Below are 18,339 nucleotides of genomic sequence, written 5' to 3'. Positions count from 1 at the left end.
TAAGCCTAGCCAGAGTGTGTTTGGCTTTCACCACCCATTTTAAATTAATTTTGCTATGCCCTTTTTCGAGGTTAGTATACTGTGCCTCTGTCTAACAGTGACACAGAAGTGGTACCTGGGGTAAACCTACGATCTCCCATCCACTCATCAAGATTCCTCTTGAAGAGAGTCAATGAGGGACTCTGCCTAACCTGGACTGGGATTTTATTCCAGAGTGAAGGGAGCCTCTGGGTTATGAATCTGTCCCTCCAGCATGTCCAGTTTATTTCAGTGCTGGGGTTCAAGTCTCTCGAGCGCATAGCTCGATGGAATTTGGATTTTCTGAGGTGCAGCATGTCCATTAATTCCGGGTTGGACATGGCTTTATACATCAGGCACAGATCGCCTCTGAGCAGGCGGTATGCCACTGAGTTGAGCTGAAGTTTCTTTAACCGGGCAGCATATGGCATCTGTTTGAGCCCTTTGATCCTCTTGGTGAGGTACTTTTGGGGTCTTTCCAGTTGCTGCAGGTGTCTGGTAAGGTACATCCCAAAAGGGGCATTGTACTCAATTATGGGCCTGATGAGGGATGAGTAAAGAGGCACAATGACCTCCCCTGATCTAGATGTAAATCCCTTCATGATTAGGTGGGCTATATAAAATGTTTTTCTAACCACTTTGGCCGCGTGGTTGTCAAATGAGAGATTGCTATCAACTTGGGTCTCCAGGTCCCTAATTACTTCTTCTGTACTTAATGGATTACCATCTATGTGGTAATTTGTGGGCACTTTGTTTTTGCCAAAGGGGATGACTATACACTTTTTGGCGTTTAGCTTGAGGCCATGGCTCTGGCACCAGTTGTCTGTTTCTATGAGGCCCTTTTGGAGGATGCTTGTGTCGGCTGGAGAGTCGATTATGGTGCCCAGTTTGCAGTCATCTGCGAACTTGGTCAGCCACAGTCCTTCCGTGTTGGCCTGTACCTCTGAGAAATATATACCGAACAAGAGAGGTCCCAGAACTGAGCCTTGTGGGACGCCACTTGTAACTGGTTTGGAGTATGACATGGCTCCAGCAATTCTAACCATGTGGGTTCTGTCCTTGAGCCAGTTTGCAACCCATCTAGTGACATAGGGGTTTATATTTAAGCTGGTGAGCTTATCTATAATGGCCAAGTGGGGTATTGTATCGAAGGCTTTTGCAATGTCCAGGTAAACTGTGTGGACCACCTTCCCCTTGTCAATGGCCTTGGTGACTGTTTCAAAGAAATCAACCAGGTTTAAGAGGCAGGATCTGCCCTTAACAAAGCCAAACTGGGTAGGATCCAGTGTCTGTAGGTCCCCAATATCTTTATTTATGAGGTCCATGATGATCCTTTCCATAGCTTTGCAGACCAAGCTAGTCAGGTTTATGGGGTGATAGTTTCCAGGATCCATTGAGGCACCACCTTTGTGGAGAGGGACCACTGTTGCTGTACGCCACTCTTTGGGTACATATCCTGTAGTAAGGCTGAGACTGAACAGTAGTTTTATGTTTGGGTTTAGCTCTTCTTGGAGTTCATATAGGACGCAGCCTGGAGCACCGTCTGGTCCCATTGATGCTTTGTTTTTTGCTTTTGAGAGGGCGGCTCTTACCTGAGAATCTGAGATATCAGGGGGGGCAGCACTCTGCTGGGATAGATATTTGCCCTTTTGATGGGGGGGGGGAGAAGTTTGCACTGAACCTGTCAGCTAGGATGTTGGCAATGTCTGTGGGTTTGGTGTATTTTTTGTCATTTTGGACTAATTCTGTGCATATCTGGGAATTCCCACCCAGGTTCCTAACATAACTAAAGAAAGCCTTGTGATTATCCTTAGTGTCCTGTTCAATTTTTCTCTCGAAGCTGGCCTTAGACGATTTTATGAGTGCCCGTAGCTTTTTGCTAATACTGATCAATGGTACCTTCCCTTTTTGGGATTTTGCTCTATCATGTAGTAGCTTCCTCCTTATATTGTATAGTTTGTTTATGGCTGGGGTCCACCAGACAGGACGTCTGCCTTTGGAGGATTGGGTCTTGGTTTTATTTGGGATTGCATGATCCATGCATTCCTGAAGGTGTTCATAGAATGCGTTTATAAAGGATTCTGCAGTCAGGGCCATATTTTCCACAGGCCCGGGGGCTTTGAAGGATTCCACCATGGTTTTGAGGAGTGTGAAATTTGCTTTAGAGTTTTTCACTGTGGTTTTCTGGGCAGGTGGTGGGGTCAGGATGTGAATATCCAGTGAGATTAGTTTATGGTCTTATCTTACCAGTGAGGGATACACTTCTGGTCTAGAGCATAGAGTCCCCATGTTGGTGATGATCAGGTCCAGTCTTGTGGGAGTGGTAACAAGTTGTTCCATAGCATTTGAGTTTATAAATTCTAGGAACCTTTGGGCTAGGGTGTTGAAGCTAGAGTAATGCTCCCAGTCTATGTTTGGATAGTTGAAGTCGCCCAATATAATGGTGTTTGGAGAGACCTTCATATTTTCCAGTGTTCTCAGGAAGGCCGAGTGGTGTTCCTGGGTTTGGGAGGGTGGTCTGTAGCAGGCTATAAACTGGAAGGCAGTTTTACCCACTGTTAGTTGCACATGGATAGTCTCTGATGCTTTGTGCTGTGCCACCAACCTGGAGGTATGGGTATCTTTGATGAATATTGATACTCCCTCTCCTTTTGTGGTTCGGTCCAAGTTTTGGGGCTGAAAAGCATGGTATGAGGTATAACATGGTAGTGCTGGGGTGCTCTCAGGAGCCTTGAACCAGGTTTCTGTTACTGCACAGATATCAATGTTCTCCATGTTAAGGAGAGTTTTGAGTGCGTGCATCTTGAGGTTTAGACCTCTGGTGTTGAGTAGCATTACTCTTAGTTTCTTATCCCTTGTGATACCTATGGAGGTGGGTTTGTCTTTTGAGCCTTGTCTAAAAAAGGCACCATGGGGGTAGCAAGAGCCTTTGCCAATATCCGAAAGCCCAGGGGTGACAGGTGCAAGCCGTCCCTAGCGAAGCATTGTGGCTTGTCGAGCATGTCATCCCAGGCTGACAGGCATTGGATCCCCTTTGAATGACACCAATACTTAAGCCAATTGTTGAAATTGATCATCTTGTCTTCATTTTGTGGCATCATTCTTTGTGAGGGTAAGATGCTACTCTAGGTCAGGGACATACCGGCCTGGGCTACATGCTCAGAGAGCTCCTTTATGTCTCTTTTCATGCAGTCCAAGGAGGTACATCTCAGGTCATTCACACCAGCATGGACAATGACTGAGTCATATTTGTACTTACATTGGAGTGACCTGAGTGCTTGTGTTATGTGTCGGATCCTAGCAACCAACAGGCAGCTCACCGTGACCTTCTCCTTGTTCAGCCTGGTGAGCGGGACATCAGTGTGCCTGAAGATAGAGTTACCTATTACAAGTGTATCAAGTGTGTTGTTTAGCCTTAAGTGCTGTGACTGTTCGGCACACTGGCTTTGTGAGCTATGTGTTGCACGTGTTTTGTTTTGGGGTAGCGGTTGCTTAGGTGTCTGCTTTGGAGGTCTCTGCTGCTTAGGCAGATTTTTATTTAGAGCCTCCAAGTATGTTTTTATGTGTTTATGTGTTTGGTTTGCTGTCGTGGTAGGTCTATGTGAGACTGTAATTCTAGTGAGTGTGGTTTCCTTCTCCTCCTGACTGGTTACACCAGTACTGAGTTGAGAGAGCTTAGCCTCCAGTTTGGCTATATGGTTGCATCTCTCACATGTGTTGGAATTTGTTGGGAGGAGGAGAGGGTTGTCCGTGTACATGAGGCAGTTGTAACATTGTCTCAAGATTCCTAGATTCACCAGCTGGACCAGAGAGGAGATTGACAACTGACCTTTGGACATGCTAGAATAGTATTGGGAATTCCTTTATAATTGAAAAAAAGGGCCAATGGGGAACAAGGTGCTCAAGGGGAGTTTGTGAGGGTGTAGTGCTTTTAATTTTTTAGTGCTGACTTAGTGAGCAAGTGCCAGGTAGCTTAAATGCAATGTGTTACAGATAACTTAAATGCAAAAATGACAAACAGTAACTTTCTTTCAAGTGAAACAAGGAAATAAGTACAGTAAGCAATGTAGATATCACTAGGGATCCACAGAAGTGCTGAAAAGCTGTGTTTTAGGTGGAATTAGCATTTCAGGGAAATAACAAGCAAACAAACAACAAACATACAAACAAAGCTAGATTCAGCAGGCCTGGATCTAGTCTATGCTACAGCAAACAAGGTGTACCAATTTCAGTAAGAAACAGTTCAAACATACAGGCACTATAAGCCTTTAACCAGAAATTCCCAGCTCAGAAGGGCAGAATCCAGCCTCTCCTCCCACAAGAGTGCAGACCACGAACCTTCTTAATGTAAAATAACTGGCCCGAAGCCCAAGTGCTTAAACCATAACTAATACACTTTTAGAATAACAGGATGTCATTTCTCTTATAGAATGATAGAATGACACATGGTATTATTATACGCAGCAAAGAAGATTTGAGGTAACTCTAGGTGCATCATGGGATAGGGACTTGGCCTTGAGCTGTCTGAAGACCTCGAGCTTTTTAGTAGGCCGACCCAGAGCCAAGGATCGGCTCCGAACCCATCTGTAAGAATGAAAGCAAAATGAACAACTCATATGGATCGTTATGGTAAGTACATAACTTCTTTTTTCTTCTGACCGACTTTTTGCATCTGTTTTTCCCCATGTTTTTCACTAATTTGTGGCAAACTCTTTTGCATCGTTTGTGATAATTATACTGCCTGTTTTTGTACCTGCATTCTCTGCCACATATTATTGCAGATAAATTCTAATATGTGAATAATCACCTAAAGTATTGATTCGGTAACAGACGTTATCCTTGAAAGATGTTAGGCAAGTTACTAATTACACCTGATTGCTGCTCATATAACAGAGTTTGCATAAGAAAGATTTATGTTTTTCGTGATCTGTGTAACATTTGCACTGCAGGTTTTTATACTGTAATACTTTATTAATTTAAAATTTTCTCAAGACAAAAAGCCAGATGTTTTCATATTGTAACAATAGGTTTGATATGTTTGTTTTGTTTTAGCTCAACCAACATAACTGTCACTGGTGTTGGAACTTACCAATCAAAAATGGCGCTATACAAGAATTCAGATTTCACTGATCCCTATACCGAATCAGACAAGCCAATTAGTTTGCGAGTTGAAGATCCACTCTACATAGGAGCATTTGTCATTGGAGCTGATCCAAACAAATTTTCATACAAGACTGTTAGCTGCTATGCAACTCCAGAGAATGACAGTAATTCTCTTGTTAAATACCCTATCATTAGTGATGGGTAAGTATCATTCCTCACGTAAATAACACAATTTCTTAATCAGCAAAACAGAAATAATGAAATTGACACTCTTTGAAATATGCAGCCATCAGAAGTACAACAAAAAGTTCATACTGCAATGAGTTTTAACTATATTGAATATTTATGTGTGCATTTCTTTGTACTTTTGTTAGGCAGGTAAATCCACCAGGCAGAATCTCATCTTTTTAAACACAATCTGGATTCAGTGTCTGCTAACTTGATTTCACAAGAATCTCACAGTAGAAAATTGAATATTGAGGAATTCTAGAAATATAATCCAGGACTACCAGATGAAGTTTATTAGCAGTTCATAGCTATCACCATCTGTACTAAACTGCCTTGCCTATAGAGGAGGGGTCAAGTAATAAAAGAAAAAAAAATCACAGAGGTACCCACTATTATTATGGAGGGCAGTGTTAGCAGTCTGAGAATTTTATGAAACAGAGTGCTTCCCCATCTTCATGAAATGCACTAAATAGCAACAGATGTATGCCTTATTTGCTTCATAAACATATACTCCACATCCATAGCTAAAATGATGCTCATTGCAACTGCTGTTATATAAAACATATAGATATTGCCACAAATCCAGATCCTATAGCAAATATGCAAACAGTTAATATTCTTCACAAACTTTACTTGGCAAACAGAGAATGGAAACAGTTTGGAATGACTTTACACAGACAGAAAGACACACACACACACACACACACACACACACACACACACACACACACACACACACACACACACACACACACACACACACACACACTCCACAAGCAGACCTTCAGATAATTTAGAGTTACAAGAGTGTCTACTACATATCTTAAAAAGTGGGAAAAAATGAATTCTCATAGGAAACCCATGCAAACAATGGGAAGACATGTATACTCCAAAATAAAGCACTCCAGCTAAGGACTAAATCAAAGACCCTCTTTCTGTGAGGCAAACGTGCTATTTACTAATGCATATACATATAAAATACATTAACATATATACAGTTTGATATTCTGCACACTTTTTACAAATCTTGACATATTATTGCATTTATTATACATATATGGATATAAAGTTATTTTGGATTTATCATCCCTGGTGAACAGCTGGCATAGCAATGCTCTAACATTCAGGTTATCAGTTTTTTTGCACAGCTGGCAAACTTCTTGCACGTATTAGATTGTACATTTTGCTTGCATTTCAGTTTAAAAGACACCTGCTTCACACAGCATGCTAAGCATTTCTGACTGAATAATAGTTTTAAGGAAAACATGTCAGTGAATGTGTTCTTTCTTAGATGGACACATTACTGTAGCATACATTATGGCTTAAATCTAATAATACATACAATATAGTTAATAAGAAATACTGTTATAATCCATATCAAATGATACATACTAATTTTGATTCAAGTTATTTCACACAACAGGATAAGTATGTCTGTCTCTGTGACAAAGTAAAGACAATGACTGTAGCAAATATGCTGTTGTAATACTTTATTTAACATTTGTTTACCGGGAAAGTCCATATGGGTCCGGAACCCATTTCAGCAGAGCCCAGGGAGAAAAGCTCCACATGACACATGAAAGTTGAAACATTGTAAACGAACAACACAATAGCAAGTATTAAAACACACATTAAATAAGTAATGAAAACTAAATAAATACAGAGAGGTAGATACAATAATAAAACATGTATTAGATAGGCAATACTAAATAAAGAAATGTGGTAGATTACAAAACTTTTTTTGGACAGCTAGCATTAAGGTAAAGAGTGAGGGTCAGGCAGAGGGTGATAAATATTAAAAGCAAGTGTATGCATAGAAGAATTGAGGAGTAAGAGTTGGGAATAGTTAAGGGTGTAGAAATACATAACGTTTATTGGTTCTATAAGGTAGTGGTTAGTGGATGCATTTTATGGTTTAGTGATCTCCAGATGTAGAAAGGAAAGGTCCTGGAGAGTAAATGGAGTTCACCTGTTAGAGGAAAAAGCAGAGTCAGGTCTGGTTACAAAGAAAATAGTTTTAGGGTGTGTTTGAAGTTGTTAAAGCACTGAATGATAGTAATGTCTGTTGACAGAGATTTCTGGAGCTTGGCAGTAGCATGAGAATACAGGCACTGTCCAGCTCTTTTGTCTGGAATGTAGATGGGTAGGAGCTGTTTGTTTTCATGGCAGAGGGCTCTGGTAAGGATGTAGGGTTTTAGAATAGATTTGAGGGCTGGGCAGCTATCCGGTGTTTATATCATTTCATGTGCAGAAGACAGTTGAACTAGGTTTAGGTGGTTTGTGAGTTCAAGCCAGTTTAGTTCTTTCTGAGCTAGGCAATGATGGGAACAGTAGGAGTAGCCTTTGGCAATTTTATGGTAGCAGGATGGGAGCTTGTTTTTGAGAGAAGTTTATAAATTGGTGTATAAGGGGGCTGCATATAAGAGAGAGGGAAGCAAATAGGTATTTGTGAGGGTTTTTTTTTCTGGAGAAGTTATCCTAGAAAGATTTTGTCTATAGAGTGTTCCTAGTTTGATGCGGTTTTTTTTAATGCTTTTGCAGATGTGGTGTTCAAAAGTTAATTTGTTGTTTATGGTGACACCTAGTAGCTTAGCTGTGGGGACTATTTCAATTTCTGTGTTATCCTGAGAGAATATTTTAAAGTCAGATGAGATTGGTTTTGCCGAGAAAAGCAAGAGTTTTTATTTTATTTTATTTTTTGTTTAGGATTTAGACATAGCTGGGCTTCTGTCAACCATGTCTGTATTGAGGTGCAAGTAGTCTGAGTGAGTTGTTGGAGATGTTGCTTATTATGAGAGGAGGAAATTATGGTAGTGTCATCTGCATATTGGATAATGGAGCTAATGGGTGATGAAATGTGGAGGTTGTTGGTGAAAACATTGAAAAGTAATGGTCCAAGTATGGTCCATTGTGGTACCCCAGTTGTGCTGGTTTGATATTGGGATAGTTTATTTTGCCATTTAACACATTGTTGGTGGTTGGATAGGTAGCTTGTAAACCACTGCAGGGATGGAGAGGTGCAGCCTATAATGGATAGTTCATGAAGAAGTTTGTTGTGAGTCACTGTGTCAAATGTCTTTGATAAGTCTAGTAGTAAGACAGATGTGATATTACCAGAGTCAATGGATTTGGATACAGTGTCCATGAAGGAGATTAGGGCAGTGGTGTTGCTGTGGGATGGGTGAAAACCATGTTGGGTAGGGGTAATTAATTTGTTTTGGATGAGATGGTAAAGCAACTGCCAATATATGCATTTTTCTGGGTGTTTGGAAAGAGGGGAGAGAATAGAGACTGGCTGATAACTGGATAGTTCATTAGAGTTGCCCGCATTATGTAAAGGGGTGATGATAGAGTTTTTCCAGAGATTAGGGACATTGGACTCTGCTTTGGCATGATTTATATCATGCCTCCTAAACCTGGTGGACTTCTTTGAGACAGTTACCAAGGCTATAGATGAGGGAAAGGTGGTACACACAGCCTACCTAGACCTCGCAAAGGCCTTCAACACCATTTCCCACTCAGGTATTATAGACAAGTTCACCAGCCTGAACATAAACCCGTACGTCACAAGATGGATTGCCAACTGGCTCACGGAGAGAATCCACATGTTAAGAGTTGCAGGAGCTAGGTCTGACTCCAAACCGGTTACAAGTGGCATTCCCCAGGGCTTAGTCCTAGGACCCCTCCTGTTCGGCATATACTTCTCAGAGGTACAGGCAAGCACAGGAGGACTACGGCTTACCAAGTTCGCAGACGACTGCAAACTAGGGGCTATAATTGACTCTCCAACTGACACAGACATCCTCCAAAAGGTTCTCACTGAGACAGATACCTGGTGTCAAAACCATGGTCTCAAGCTAAATGCCAAAAAGTGCATAGTCATCCCCTTTGGAAAAAACAAAGTACCCACAAACTGCCACATAGGTGGTAGCCCCCTAAATATGGAAGATGTAATACGGGATCTGGGGACCCAAGTAGATAGTAACCTTTCCTTTGATAATCACATTGCCAAAGTGGTTAGAAAATCCTTCTATGTGGCCCACCTAATCACAAAAGGGTTTGCATCCAGATCGAAAGAGGTCATTGGGCCCTTCTACGCATCACACATCAGACCCATCATAGAGTACAATGCCCCATTTGGGATGTACCTTACAAGACACCTGCAACAACTGGAAAGACCACAGAAGTTCCTCACCAAGAGGATCACTGGCCTCAAGCAGATGCCCTATGCAGCTTGACTGAAGAAACTCCAGTTGTACTCAGTTGCATACCGCCTACTCAGAGGTGATCTCTGCCTGACATGCAAGGCCATGTCAAACCCAGAATTGATGGACATGCACCACCTAAAAAAAAACATATCCCCTCGAGCCACATGCTCTAGGGATCTAAACCTCACCACAACAATAAATAGGACGTGCTGGAGGGATAGATTCCTATCCCAGAGACTTTGCGTGCTCTGGAACAAGATTCCAAACTACATTAGGCAGAGCTCCTCACTAACCCTCTTCAAGAGAAGCCTTGATGAGTGGATGGGAAACAGAAAGTTTACCCCAGGGATCACTTCAATGGCTGTGCTGGACAGAGGCACAGGGAACTAATCTAAGGGGGCGGCAAAAGCCAACACATTCCGGCTAGGTTTATGCCTTTTGGCAGATAGCCTAGTACCTACCTATGAACCTATGAACCTATATGGATGCTGACAGGACATGCAATGGCTTCTGCAGCGAGTTTTAAGTATTCAGGGGGTAGGCTGCCAGAGGACAGAGAGCATGTGTTTAGTTTTTGTAGTAACTTTTGAATGAGAGAAGTAGAGTCAGACTTAAGATGAAAGAGGATAGATGATATATTACTTGCTTGTTGAAGAGGTGAAGGTTTGTTTTTTGTTCATGCAAGAGTCATGAGATAAGGATGGAAAGAGATTAGAGATGGGGCATGTGGTAGTTGTAGCATTGGGATTAGTTAGTAGTTTGCTTATTCTATGTATAAAATGAGAGCTAAACAGGTTGGCTATGCCTGATGGAATTTTGTCAGGGTATGGTGGTGGAGATTGCTTTGTGCCTGAGGTAAAGAGGTTTGCAATGTATTTCCAGACTTGTTTTGAGTTGTTTTTGTGGTTGGCCAGTTGGTTGGAGAAGTGTTTTTTTTGTCTAAGTTCACTAGCTTTTTTGCTTTGTTTCGTTACGGTTTGTTTGTCCCCAGTGAACTTTCCTCACTACCCTCTTTATCACTATTCAAAACCAAACTGAAACTTTTCCTCAGAACACACTGGCTGTGCCTCTGTACTGAACCTGACTGATCAACTAGCCCTGCTACTAGGTTCACCCTACCCTCCTCTTCTCAGTAATCTACTCCCTTTTCTTAAGTATAACTAACAGTCTACTTCTAGATACTACTACTTACATCGTCTTGTATTTTATTAATGTAAACACCATTTGTACTTAGAAAGTGTGCATAATTAGCTGCTTTCTCTTCTATATACTATGCATTAAAACTGCATGGAATGATACTACTTATACCTGATATATATATATATATATATATATATATATATATATATATATATATATATATATATGTTCATAGGTTTATAGGTTCATACTAGGCTATCTGCCCAAGGGCATTTATAAGCCTAGCCCATAGTTATTTGGCTTTCGCCACCCCTTTAGTTTGAATAAAACTATGCCTATTATTTTGCTGTGCCTCTGTCAAGCAGTGACACTGAAGTAATCCCTGGGGTATATCTGCGATCCCCCATCCATTGGTCAAGATTCCTCTTGAACAAGGCCAGCAAGGTGCTCTGCCTCACATGTACCGGGATTTTGTTCCACAGCATAGGGAGTCTCTGGGTGATGAATCTGTCCCTCCAGCATGTTCTATTAATAACCATGTCAAGGTTTAAGTCTCCCGCCCTTGTGGTTCTGATGGATCTAGATTTTTTGAGGTGAAGCATATTCATCAAATCAGGGTTTGACATGGCCTTATATGTCAGGCACAGGTCACCTCTGAGCAAGCGGTATGAGACTAAATAGAGCTGGAGTTCTTTCAGTTGGGCAGCATAAGACATATTTTCGAGACCCTTTATCCTTTTGGTGAGGAACTTTTGGGGCCTTTCCAGCTGCAGCAGGTGTCGGGTCAGATACATTCCGAATGGGGCATTGTACTCAATCATAGGTCTAATGAGTGATGAGTACAGGGGGACAATGACCTCCCTTGATCTAGATGTGAATCCCTTCATGATCAGGTGGGCAATGTAGAAGGTTTTCCTAACTACTTTAGCAACATGAGTGTCAAATGAAAGGCTACTGTCAACCTGGGTCCCCAGATCCCTGATGACTTCTTCTGTGCTCAGTGGATTGCCACCTATATGGTAGCTAGGGGTAACCTTGTTTTTCCCGAAGGGTATGACTATGCATTTCTTGGCATTTAACTTTAGGCCATGGCTCTGGCACCAGTTATCCATTTCTGTGAGGCCCTTCTGAAGGATATCTGTGTCAGATGTGTTTTCGACTATGGCCCAGTTTGCAGTCATCTGCAAACTTTGTCAGCCATAACCCTCCTGTGTTTGCTTGTACTTCAGAAAAGTAGATGCCGAACAAGAGTGGACCCAGGACTGAGCCCTGTGGGACACCACTTGTGACAGGCTTTGAGTCTGACATGGATCCAGCAACTCTGACCCTGTGGGTTCTGTCACTTAGCCAGTTTGCAACCCATCTTGTGATGTATGGGTTTACATTCAAGCTGATGAGTTTTTCGATGATACCTGAGTGGGGTATTGTGTCGAAGGCCTTTGCCAGGTCAAGGTAGGCTGTATGGACTGCCTTTCCCTCATCAATGGCCTTGGTGACTGTCTCGAAAAAGTCAACCAAGTTTAAAAGGCATGATCTGCCTTTGACAAAGCTGCCTTCTCCTCTATATACTGTGTATTACAACTGTATTTGAATGATACTACTTATACCTGCACTTTTTGCTATATGTCATCATCTTCTAACCTCTTGGATTAGTCTCACTAATGTAAAAGCATTGTACCTTGTTTACATCAATTTTGTATATATGATTTTGTTATTTTATATTTTTGTTATTGTTCTCATTGGAGCTTATCACCCCGGGCAGCTACTGAAAATGGACATGTATCCAGTTAGACTAGCCCAGTCAACAAATGTAAAATAAAATAAAAAATAAATGAATAAATGTTTCATTAGGTTGGGATCAGATTTCTTGTTGTGCCATTCCTTCCAGGCTTTATCTCTACTTAGTAAATATTGTTTGGTATTTTTTGTTAGTCAGGGAACATGGTTAGTTTTTAATCTTTTGGTGCAGAAGGGGGCTACACTATTGAGGGTATTTAGAAATACATTTTGAAGTATTCAAGGCCATCTTCTAGTAAGGTTGCCACCTTTTCAAATGGCCATAGTGGGACATTTTTGGGACACACATCAGATTTTACAGGCCAACACAAACCCACGATCAGTACAAAGGATATAACTTTCCTTTTTTGCCTAAATATAAGATTATTCTTGTAGCAGTTTAGTTGCTTATTCTATTTCTTGTAACATGTAGGTATTTTAGATACAGAAATAATTGTTTTATGCAGCTATTATATTACATATGGGACATAATTATGTCCTACAATCTCGGGACATTTGCCATTTTTAATATTTTTGGACAGGACACAACCGCCCAACGAGAGACTGTCCCTCGCATAGTGGAACAGGTGGTAACCCTATCTTTTAGTTGTAGTGTTTTAAGTGTATTCCAGTTAGTGTGTTTTAGGATGTTGTTAACCTTTGTTGGTCAAAGTTCCTGATATATCTAGTGGTTCTGTATGCGTGGGTTCTTGCAATTTGTGGTGTGGATATATATATTAATATGGGTAAGTGGTCACTAAGAGTATTGGGTAGAGTGTGGGGATTAGAGTATTTGTCAGGTTTAGAAACTAGTATCCAATCAAGAGTTACATCTAGAGTATTCCTGTTATGCATTTGGGTAGCATTTGTAATGAGTTGGGTATAACCATAGAGGTTTATGCTATTAGCAGGGTAGTCATTCATCAGATCTTGCCAGTTGATAGTGATATCTCCCTTAAGTATAGTTTAATTACTGCTATTTTCTGATATCCAGGAGAGGATATCTTCCATGGTTTGGATGTATTGCCCAGGGGGTATATATATATAGTCCAGCAATGCATATTTGTTTTGTTTTGTTAATTTGTAGGGTTCCAATTAGAATTTTGGCATTGCTGAAAGATAGTGTTTCTTTAGAGAAAGGTGAGATTTTGTTAGGATAGTTTAAGGCTATCCCACCACCTTTTTGTTGGCTCTGTCTTTTATAACTATATTATACTCTGGGGATGTTATTTATTATCATGAATATGTGGTTTTAGCCAAGTTTCAGTGATTACTAGAATATCTGGCTGTACTGATTTAACCAAGCATGTAATTTTGTGGTTTTGTTACAGATACTGCATGTGTTTAGGGTTGCTAGAAGAATATTTTTAGGGTTTACGCTTTTAGCAGAGGAAGCCATTTTGGGGGGCCCTGGGTTGGTGTACATGTCCCCATACAGGTATAGAATGTATTGCTTGGAGAGGTAATGATTCATAGGTGTGTACTAGCCTAATAGCCCTGAGGCCTTTACAAACCTAGCCATAGGATTACCATGTCATAGTGCCAGCCAACCTTAGTTCCCAGTGCCTCTGTCAAGTAGAGCCAGTGGTGTTATCCCTGGGTGAATGTTCTGTTTCCCATCCACTCATCAAGATTTCTCTTAGAGGGTCAGTGAGGTCCCCTGCTTAACAAGTATGGGAAGTCTGTTCCATAGCATGGCCAGTCTCTGGGTTATGAACCTGTCCCTCCAGCATGCTCTGGTAATTGTGGTAATGAGGATGAGGTCTCTGGAGCATGTGGTGAGGAGGGATTGGGATTTCTTTAGTTGTAGCATTTCTAACAGAGTTGGGTCAGACATGGCTTTATAAGTCAAGCAGAGATCGCCTCTAAGTAGGTGATATGAGACAGAGAATAGTTGGAGTTTTTTGAGTCTGTCCATATAGGACAAGTGTTTAAGGCCTAGGATCCTCTTTGTGAGGTACTTTTGTGGCCTCACCAGTTGTTGCAGGTTTCTAGTGAGGTACATGCCAAATGGGGCATTGTACTCGATGACTGTCCTAATGAGGGAAGAGTAAAGGGAGACAATGACTTCTTTCTTCTTGGATGCAAAACCCTTAGTAATGAGATGTGCCACATAGAAGGACTTTCTGACCACAGTGGCAATGTGGTGATCAAAGGAGAGGCTGCTGTCAACCTGCGTTCCCAAATCTCTTATTAAGTCTTCTGTGTTCAGTGGACTACCATGAATATGTTAATTCATGGGAACCGGGTTTCTTCCCAAAGGGGATGATGACACATTTTTTGGCATTGAGCTTAAGGCCATGGTTCAGACAGCAATCATTGGTCACAGTGAGGCCATTCTGTAGGATGCCAACATCACTTCAGGGAGTTAATAATAGCTCCCAACTTGTAATTTTCTGTGGACTTTGTCAGCCAGAGTCCCTTTGTGTTGGCCTGGACTTCAGAGAAGTATATACCAAACAGGAGAGGACCCAGGACCAAACTCTGGGGGACTCCACTTGTGACTAATTGACAGTCTGACTTGGGGTCAGCTACTTTTACACTGTGGGTTCTATCTATGAGCCAGTTTGCAACCCACCTACTGATATAGGGGTTGATGCCAAGCTTAGTGAGTTTTTCTATGATTCCTGAGTGGGGAATGGTATCAAAAGCCATGGCCAGATCAAGGTAGGCTGTATGAATCACCTTGCCTTCATCTACAGCTCTGGTGACTGACTCAAAGAAGTAAACCAAGTTCAGCAGGCATGATCTACCCTTCACAAAAACCAAACTGTGTGGGATCTACAGTTTGGAGATTCCCTATACCCTTGTTAGGTCCGTGATGATGGGTTCCATAGCTTTGCAAATCAGACTCGTCAGGCTAATGGGGTGATATTTCCCAGGGTCTGTAGTCGCTCCTCCTTTGTGGAGAGGGATAACTGTAGCAGTGCACCATTCAGCAGGGACAAAGCCTGAGATGAGGCTGTGATTGAACTGAGCACACAGGTGAGGTGCCAGTTCATTCTGTAGTTCATGTAGAACATAACCGGGGATATTGTCAGGTCCCATAGAAGCTGTATTCTTGGCCTTGGACAGTGCTGTTTTAACCTGTGCAGCAGTAATACTGGGTGCCTGGCAATCTATTGGTATTGTGATTGGTCCTTGGGGGGGAGAGTGGGCTAAGGTTGGCACTGAATCTGTTGGCCAGTACACTGGCAATATCTGTTGGCTAGGTTGGTATAGGAGGTACCATTATGCAGTAGCTCAGAGCAAGTCTGGGTACTGCCGTGGAGATTCTTTACATAACTATAGAAGGCTTTGTGGTTGTCTTTACTATCTGCTGCAATTCTGTTTTCATAGCTAGCTTTAGAGAATTTGATGAGGGATCTCAGCTTTTTGTTGATGCAGATTAGGGAGATTTTCCAGTCTTGGGACTTCACCTTATTCTGCATCAGTTTCCCCCTTCTGTTATAGATTTTGTTTATGGCAGGGGACCACCAGATTGGCTTTGCTTTCAGTGGCACACTGAGTTTGTGGGCTATATGTCATTTGGGCTGTTTGGGGGTGTGGAGGTTGCTTGCGTTTCTTCTTTGGAGGTCTCTGTTGCTTGAGCAGATGTTTATTGAGAGCCTTCCCAAAACTTGGTGTGTGTTTTGTGTTGATATGTGTGTGTTTTGGTGGTGTAGGTTTTGAGGGACTATTTGATGAATGTGGTGTGGTGCAAGTGTTTACCTTCTCATCTTAAGAACTTTTTTCAGTTTCTTGAATGAGGAGGAATATGGGAGGCAGGCAGATTTCCAGTCACTGTAGGCAAGGCTTATGCCAACCAGGCCTATATGTTACTATCCATAAGTCCTACAACAACTATTACTTCTGTGTTTTGAGGTTAATTACATACAATGTACTTCTTTATTGTGTCTTTACCTGCCTGTTCTATAAAGCATTGATACCTACACTACCTAGTCTTTAGAAACTGTTAATTAGGTTTGAGTGCTAGATGGATAGATATTTTCTATTTCAGCTTTGTTGTCAATGTGACCTCTTGTTACCTGTTAAGTGGTTTTATTATGTATTAGATTGCTAGAAACATGTGCTGTGTTGTTTCTAACTGTCCTTATTACATGATTTCACTATATACCTTGCTCTAACACCTATACTAACTCTCTTATATATTCCCTAGAAAGTTCTTAACTCAATCCCTACTTTGAACCTTGGCCTGCCTCTACTGGTATCGGATGATTCCTGGCCTTGCCTACAGTGACTGGAAATCTGCCTGCCTCCCATATTCCTCCTCATTCAAGAAACTGAAAGTAGGTAGTGGGCTTTGCATAGTTGATTCATTAAGCCTCTGCCAAAGTCTACCTACTGAGTCCAATAGTTTGCCTGTGCTTGTGTGCCTAGCAGCCAGTATCTCCTCCTCTGATCCTCTACTACCTGCAACCTTCCCTGTCCTTTGCTCTCTCTCATTTACCAGCCCCTCCTCACTCTCTTTTTTTCTTTGCTACTTCCTATGCCTCTGACTAGCCTTTAAAGTTCTTGCTGGTTCTCCTATTCTCCCTTAGCCTCTATCCTCTACCTTACAGTCTGCCTATTTCCTTGCAAATAGTGCTAGTACTGCACCAGTATCTTCTCAGCTTCACCCTCACCCATTTCTTCCTTACCTCCTTCTGCATCTTTCTGACCTACTCCTGTATACCTTCTCCTATACCACTGGTCTACCTGGGTTTCCTTTTTCTATACACTTTCTGCTCCTGCCATACCTACCTGCATTTCTGATTGTCTCCTCTCTCCACCTTCTGTTGTTTAGGGGTCCCAACCATATACATCTCTTGCCACACCCCTATCCCACCCTTCCAATCCTTCCCCTCCACCCATATACACACCCCTTTAACAAAACACACTCCCACTGTGCTCTACCTATCTCCTCCTCCTCCCAACATCTTGATACTTAAACATCACACTTTAACCTTTATCCCTTCACTACATTACTCCTATCCCTCTTTGCCTATTCCTTTTATACCTTCTTATCTATTTCCAACAGTAGAATACCCTTTTACATCTTGTCTCCTTTACTTTCCATATCCTTTTCTTACCTCTTGTACTCATCTTACAATGGCCCCATACCTGCCAACCCAAATCTTACTCTCATTCCTACTGTTTACCACTCTATACTCAGTCTATCTCCTGTCCTGTTACGAGAAATCACTTGATGCCCAAACTCTCCATCCTCACAAACACACCTCCATATTTCTCTTTCCACTTATTCCATATCCTTTTAATTCTCCTACCCCAACTATCAACTACCTAAATTCCACAGACTTAGACATCTCAACTATGTCATAACATCTGATAATAAAACCAAAATACTAACCTCACAAAGGTACTACCTTACAATCAAATGTAGCAATCCTACTCTTCAAGATGGTGACATCCATCCTATTACTAAAACCAATAATAGCTTCTTAATAGGACATCTGAATACCCAAAGCCTAAACAACAAAGTACCTTACCTACATGCCCTCCTTCACACACATGCATTTGATATTCTTTGCCTGTCAGAGACATGGCTAAAACCTAGCACTAAAGACACTGAGATCACTCCCCAAGGCTACAATATGGTAATCCCAAAAGAAAAGGTGGTGGTGTTGCAATTCTTTTTAGAAATCATCTAAATGTCACTACCCTCCCAGCCACACCAACTCAAGATAGCAGGATAGAAGCCATCATGATCAAACTCCAGTTAAATTCAAAAAAATCCCTTAATATCATCTGTATATACCTGCCTCCAGGCAACAATATACCTACCCTCAAAGATTTTCTTAGTTACATATCCGCCAATTATCCACAGGAAACTATCATACTAGGTGACATGAACATAGACTGGAAT

At 41.6% G+C, this 18,339-nt stretch overlaps 1 protein-coding gene across 1 annotated transcript in view; it reads left to right on the top strand.

Annotated features, from left to right (window-relative positions):
* The window catches only part of LOC122811889 (uromodulin-like), a 316,476-nt gene that overhangs the window by 160,889 nt on the left and 137,248 nt on the right, over positions 1–18,339 (top strand). Inside the window, exon 5 of the mRNA XM_044084036.1 lies at positions 5,071–5,322. Coding sequence (XP_043939971.1) covers positions 5,071–5,322 — 252 coding nt within the window. The remainder of the gene's footprint in view (positions 1–5,070; positions 5,323–18,339) is intronic.

The sequence above is a fragment of the Protopterus annectens genome, chromosome 1.part1 (genome assembly GCF_019279795.1).
Source record: "Protopterus annectens isolate FY-2018-M chromosome 1.part1, PAN1.0, whole genome shotgun sequence".
NCBI lineage: Eukaryota > Metazoa > Chordata > Ceratodontiformes > Protopteridae > Protopterus > Protopterus annectens.
This window is presented reverse-complemented; position numbering and strand designations above follow the sequence as displayed.